The sequence below is a fragment of the Corella eumyota genome, chromosome 3 (assembly GCF_963082875.1).
Source record: "Corella eumyota chromosome 3, kaCorEumy4.1, whole genome shotgun sequence".
In the NCBI taxonomy this organism is placed as follows: Eukaryota; Metazoa; Chordata; class Ascidiacea; order Phlebobranchia; family Corellidae; genus Corella; species Corella eumyota.
In genome coordinates, this window is record NC_137492.1 from 6201301 (window position 1) to 6207953 (window position 6653).

At 28.8% G+C, this 6653-nt stretch overlaps 2 protein-coding genes across 2 annotated transcripts; both read right to left on the minus strand.

Annotated features, from left to right (window-relative positions):
• Positions 1–2608: 2608 nt before the first annotated feature.
• LOC145744495 (calcium-regulated heat-stable protein 1-like) lies at positions 2609–4018 on the minus strand. Its single transcript, XM_082562338.1, has one exon. The coding sequence runs from the start codon at positions 3941–3943 to the stop codon at positions 3467–3469; it is 477 nt and encodes a 158-aa protein (XP_082418464.1). The 5' UTR covers positions 3944–4018; the 3' UTR covers positions 2609–3466.
• A 20-nt stretch (positions 4019–4038) lies between these two features.
• On the minus strand, positions 4039–5332 carry LOC145744494 (N(4)-(Beta-N-acetylglucosaminyl)-L-asparaginase-like). The gene has a single exon (XM_082562336.1). The coding sequence runs from the start codon at positions 5163–5165 to the stop codon at positions 4152–4154; it is 1014 nt and encodes a 337-aa protein (XP_082418462.1). The 5' UTR covers positions 5166–5332; the 3' UTR covers positions 4039–4151.
• Between the last annotated feature and the right edge of the window lie 1321 nt (positions 5333–6653).

Below are 6653 nucleotides of genomic sequence, written 5' to 3' on the forward strand. Positions count from 1 at the left end.
AAAAAAATGTGGTCCATACTTTCTTGATGTATCTGCTAGACTCCATTGATTTTGAGGATTAAATTGCGGAAATCTCACATTTTGATCACACTCAATCACTTGTTGCTCAACCAGTTCAATCCAATAAAGAAAACCTCCAATTAAATTATAATCAGCAATTTGATACCAAGTATTTTCCACAAACGAATCATCATCTCGAACAAATTTAAAGTATTCCTTATTGTAAGTTAGTGACGATATGGAATGGTAGAGAGGTATTGCAAATTTCCATTCGCACATTGACAAATCCTCCCTAAAAAGATAGTTTCAACAATAAACTTATTTTAAGTAAGCCTGCTTTTTGCAGGTATTGTAAAGTGTGTTTTAAAATTCTTTTACATCTCTTTGATATTTTGAATTTGAAATCTAGTTGCCGAAACATGAATAGTTTTGTATACAACATAAAAACAAAAAAATATATGACATTCCAATTTTAACTATTTCTATTCTTTAAATAGAAATACAATTGATACCAATTAATAACTGCTTCTAATAAAAAAAATTTTTTAGTTAGTTAATTTTATTTACCGAAAATAAAGAGCAGGACCAAAAAGTGGTTTATCAATAATTTCAACAAAACCCTCCAAAATGAAAGTTTCAGGTCTGGTAATTCCCAAGAATGATTTATCACAATTTGACCAATTCCATGTTCTTATTAAAACAAAATTTCATAATTAAATAAACAAAAAATTCAAATATATATAATACAAAAAAATAATCGGTATAAATTGATTATTAATATATCTTTTTTTCTAGTTAATAATATATATTCCTATATTTGGTGCATTATATTTTATTTATTTAAAACATAAACTATGTTTAAATAAAAATTTAACAAAATTAAATCACAATATACATACGAATTAGTTGATTCACAAGATGAAAGAAAAACCTCTAATATTAAAAACTTAAACAAAAATAGTATAACACCCATTTTAAATAAAACTATATGATGATACTGATAACATAGGTTAAAAAAAAAATTTAATATTTTGGTATAAGCATTTCACACATATGAATACAAAAAATATGATAAATAATTAATAAGAGTTCCATACCACTAATCCTAATATGAATAACCACAATAACGAATTGACCTTACAAAAAGACCTTTGTCATTTTTAGGATCCTGATAAAGCATAGACTACAAAAAAAATTTAATAACACTTTTTAATACAATTTCGTGTCTTAGTCTTGTTCGTGTTATTCAAATTTTTAATGTTATTAAATTTAACACTTTTTTGAATTTGATACATTGGAAAATATTGGCATTTTATTAGATAAAAATTTAATAAATTTAAGAAATAATTTATATATAATGTAAAAAATTATTAAATTCATAATCTTTAAATATGTTTAAAATGTGTTTGTTTGTCAATTAATTTTTAAAACACTGGTTACCTTGACTCATTTTTGATTTGCCTTTGGCAGTTTGGAATATTATTGATTATAATGGCCTGATAACTAAGCTGCTAATTAAGTATTGGCTCAGCAGAGTAGAAATTCAAACCATTTATAGTACCTTACTTAAGGGTGCTTGAGCATGAAACCAAGAAAGATCGAACCCCTGACCTTATATTGTAAACTAAAGTGTTTTGACCACTACACCAAGCTGTCAGGTGGATAACAATAACAAGTTGTTTTACTAAAAATTTAATCGAAAAAAAAACCGACTTACCTTTTTAAAATTACATGATCTTCTAAGTGTATAAAGTCTGCTATTGGATTGGTTCCAATACCAGATAGTTAGCTGTCAATTGTCTTAGTTCATTGTTAGTTTACCACTGGAAATTTAACATTACCGTTCAAATTTTTATAGACTGATAGACTGCAACTAAGTACAAAAACTATGCAACTCAATAACATTTTTATTAATATTTAAATACCCCTTTAGCGCATTTACTATGCTATAACGAATGTTCCAATAAACAACGTTCGCTGATTTAAAATAAAAAGACAACAACTTTAAAAACAAGGAGTTCAAGTTTTGATTATTCGCGGCCTTTACGCAATCATGCGTACTATTGTAAGGGGATTACATTTTTAACAGAAGATATATCTTTGCTCGAAAAAACAAAATTGAGTTCATTAAAAACATAGTAGCTGTTGTTTTACCAAATTACATTAAAAACCAATATATTTAGTTATTGCACAACATATATATTAAAAAAAATTCTGATTTAAAAATTAGTCTAAAATTATTTAACCAGTTACGTAATTTGTTGGTTTGTAAGATGTTGTTTTTTTAATAGTTGGCCAAAACTTACGACAAATCATTAAACTATTTTTATTTATTTAACAGTGTGTTATTTAGGCACTTTCAAAGTTTGTACTTTTATTGCGTTAATAACGGGCATTTTACAATTTTTTCTGGGGAAATTAAATATAGACGTAAAATTTTTCATTAGGCGACCCTTTACTTTGATGGTTGTCATTACTGGGCCTAAGTAGTAAAAACTAACTGCATTTGGCCTCGTTAAATTATCAGCTTAGTTAAAAAATTGTATAATTGAAACGTTGAAATTTTATTAATTTACAAATTAGTAAAGAATAATTACTACTACAGTGAAGAAGCATCTCATATACACGAAATGACAATTTGGAAGAGTATAACAATTTATTTTAAATTAGATTTTTATACTTACATATACTATTAATTTGTTTTCAGATTTACACTAAAAAACAAAAATGTGCTTTATTATTAGGTATTATAGAAGGTATTTACATTTTTTTATGATGATATAAACGGTCTGCTGTTACTAAATGTAAAATGTAGTTTTAATTTTTAACCTAAAAAAATATTGGAAGGTTACAAGTTTAATAACAAGACAGATTTATAAACAGAAGTGGTGTTTAAACAAGCACAACCTAACAAAATAGTTTGAAACATTTAAATTGTAAACATTAGCAAATAAAAATAAATCTGTAACAAAAAGTTATATACAGGTGACCTGACAATTAACTTTAGGTCGTGTATTAATTTTTGAAACTTGTAAAATTGATAATATTTCAAAGCAGCATACTAAAATTATACAGGGTAATTCACATAAATTATTTATAGATTTTAACCATATGCAGCAAAAAGAGGTTATATTTCAATTTATATTTTTTTGTTAATATTTTGTGAAGTTGCACATAATAATGGATATTGTCAAAATTTACCAATTATAGAAAACCTGGTTTATGTAAGTGTAAACATCTTTAAAAAAATCAAGCAAAAATAGATTATGTTCAACTTGGCAATAACTAATTAAAATTAACACTAATAAACAAGGATAAATAGGTTGTAATTAAAAGTTATAATAATTATTTATATATTGTAGACGGTAAAGACCAGTCGTGCTGGGGTCACTTTTTACAGTGCAAAACCATAAACTAATCCAAAGTAAATATTTGTTGAATCAAATTGCTTCTTAATTATTAGAGTTTATTCTTTTTTTCCATCCCATCTTTCGTGTTGTTGGTTGTTGTCGATACAAAGTGCTGCAATTCTAACATCAACAGCCTGGAACTTCTCCATTTTTGGTGGAATCTTGGTGAGTTTATAGGTTAATGCATCACCTTCCAAAGGCACGTAGTCACTCTCTATGTCTGAAACGTGCATAAAAACTAATTCTTTCGAGGAGCCATCAAGTGCTTGAATAAAACCGTGACCTTTTGAGCGAGAAAAGAATTTACAAATTCCCTTGTGTACCGGACCCTCAGTTGCCCTTCTACAAGCAGAAAATGTCCTGGTTCGACGGGTCACCATAGGGCTTGGTATCAAAAAATGATGCTCTAAAGATGGTGACACAGTGGGTGTCACATAATTATCACCACCCCCAGACAACCTAGGCCGATTAATCTTTATAGGATTACTTTTACCAGCATTTTGGCTGTCATCATTTGTGGCACAATCAGACATATTTAATTCACAAAACTTTATAAGCAATCTAAATAGTTCAAAAAAAACAAGTTATTAATGTGAAAATATAAATATTAATTAATATATAAGTCTATACAAATCATAATATGATTTAAAGTTAACATTAATAAAAATGGAATCATAACCTCTTGATTAAAAATAAAAAAGATATATATTGCACAATTTAAAAAATATTGAGTAGGAAGAATTATAAGCATGTTATTGTATTTACAATGGTTTGGTTGGATGACTGGTCACGAACACAATAAGGAAATTTAGGAAAACCAGTGCATGCTGCTCCTATTTCTCCTTTAAGGTTAATAGCCAGTACAGCTCCACTAAACGATGGATAAAATTTCAAAATTCGAATAATTGCATCTTCAACAGCTTTCACAGGGGACAAACCATGCCTCATCGATTCCACGGTTTGATAAGTTGGTAATAAACGCATCATAACATCCCCGTCGCCTGTAGCAACAGCTGCGCCAACAGTGTTGTCAGCAAAGGCCCCTGCTCCTGCAATAGGGGAATCACCAACTCGGCCAGGCACTTTGTGTGACAGTCCATTAGTTGATGTGCCAACAACTATTTGTCCATCTTTATTTATAGCAATCATTCCAATCGTATCATGGTTTATATGGCTTATTGCCAGGCTAGACCTTATACTAGAAAGTTTATCAGCATTTTGTTTAGGCTTATAAGGCCCACAAGAAGTTTTGGGATCAGGTTCAACATTACTGCGAAAATTTGGTTGGCAATTTTTTAATTTCCACTGCTTCCATATATCAGTGGATGAATTAGTTGATAGAGATTCCTTCTGAAACCCCATCTCGATGGCAAAATTAGTAGCAAGCTCTCCAACCAGTAATGTATGTTCGGTGTTTTCTAACACTCGTCGTGCAACTCCGATGGCATTTTTTACATCTCTTAAACTTCCTACTGCACCAACATTCATTGTGCCTCCATCCATCATCATGGCATCGAGTGTTGTTTCTCCATTTTCGTCAGGTGAACCTCCAAATCCGACAGTTCCGTCACATTGTTCAATCTCACATTGTGTACATCCTTTCTCAATTGCATCAAAAGAGGAAGATGAAGCGGATAAAGCTGCCCAAGCAGCATCAGTTGCTGATGGCCAAGGCCAAGTGTTTAAAACAACCGGAAAAGTAGCACAACTCGTTTTTACAAAAATTGTCATTGCAACACAAAAAATATAAAACATCGTAAAATTGAGTTTAGAAAAATTAATTTAAAATTATATGCTTGTACTACCTTGTCGTTATGCAGTAATAGATAACAAGTTAATAGTTTATCATTGATAAAAAAGGCAAACACAACCACGCAAATACCATTAGTTTTGTTCGTTAGCCTAAGTAAACAAATTTTTGCTAATCGTGCACGGCATATAGAAACAATAACTGTAACTAAAATGCGACATATTGGTAACTAATTAAATTCTCGAAGTTTTATTTTTAAAGTATCGATAAGTAGTCATCTTTTGCCAATCCAAATGTTTTGCTAATTTTTAATATTTATTTATCTTCGATGCAGAAATTTTGACTTCCAACCTAATAAACACAGAGTAACATTTGTTACCCTGCCCCAGCCTTGAGTTGCCTTTGGCAGTTTGGGATAATAAAAAATAAATTTGCCCGATAATTCTAAGCTGCGAAGCTGCTAAATAAGCTTTGTTTGAACAGGGAATTATACCGTTTATAGCCCCTTGATTGATTGTTGTGCTACTGCATAGGGTTGGTGAGGATCGAACCCTGGACCCCGTTTGTGATGCTAAGTAAACTGGGATTAGTTAATGAAGTATATACATAGAGTACACAATTTTTTTAGTAACCAAAGCTAATACTATAGAATTTTAGTGTTTAAAATTTAACCTACTTTTAACAAAAGCATATATTTCATTTCGTCCTCTTGGTTATTTTCAACCTGTTACGACTTTAGATTTTAAAATTATTTGGGTCAATTTTTTTAATAAAGATCTATTTTAGTATAATGTATACTTATAACTTGCTAAAACAAACAATATATTAACGTAAAAGATAGAAAAACTAATAAAACTAACTGGTGAGCGTATACACAATCTTATTTCTATCTAGGTAATATTTTTTAAATAAAAAGCAAGTCAAAGCGTCAAATAAACTAAAAATAAGTCAATAAATTAGTATATGTTATGCTTCTATCTATACCAAAAGCATTCTGTCAAAAATCCAACACAATTTGGCCTAATAAATAGGCTACTATTCTTAAATAATATGATAAAAAACACATACAATTTTGTAAAACAAAACAACTTTACATAATTACACAATCAAAAATTATATAGGCCTACACCAAAATTAATAAAATTTAAATTATAATTTCACATTAACAAATACATAATATGAATACAAGTGATATGACCCTTTAGTTTTTATTTTTTTAATAGCAACGACAAATTCTGAATTTTTTACAATTTAAAACGTTTATTAATAATATTAGTGGTATAAATTTATAAAAGCCTTTAAAAATTTATGGTATTCACGTAATTGATTGTTTGCAAAAACGTTTCAATATTAAAATGTTATTTTTATTAATAAAATGAAAATTTTAACCTCTTGGTTATAGCTAAAAAAATATTATTGAATTAATTAAAGTTAAAAATAATGCTAAATAGAAAAAAACTATATACACTCGATTGCATTTACAGAAGTAAGGT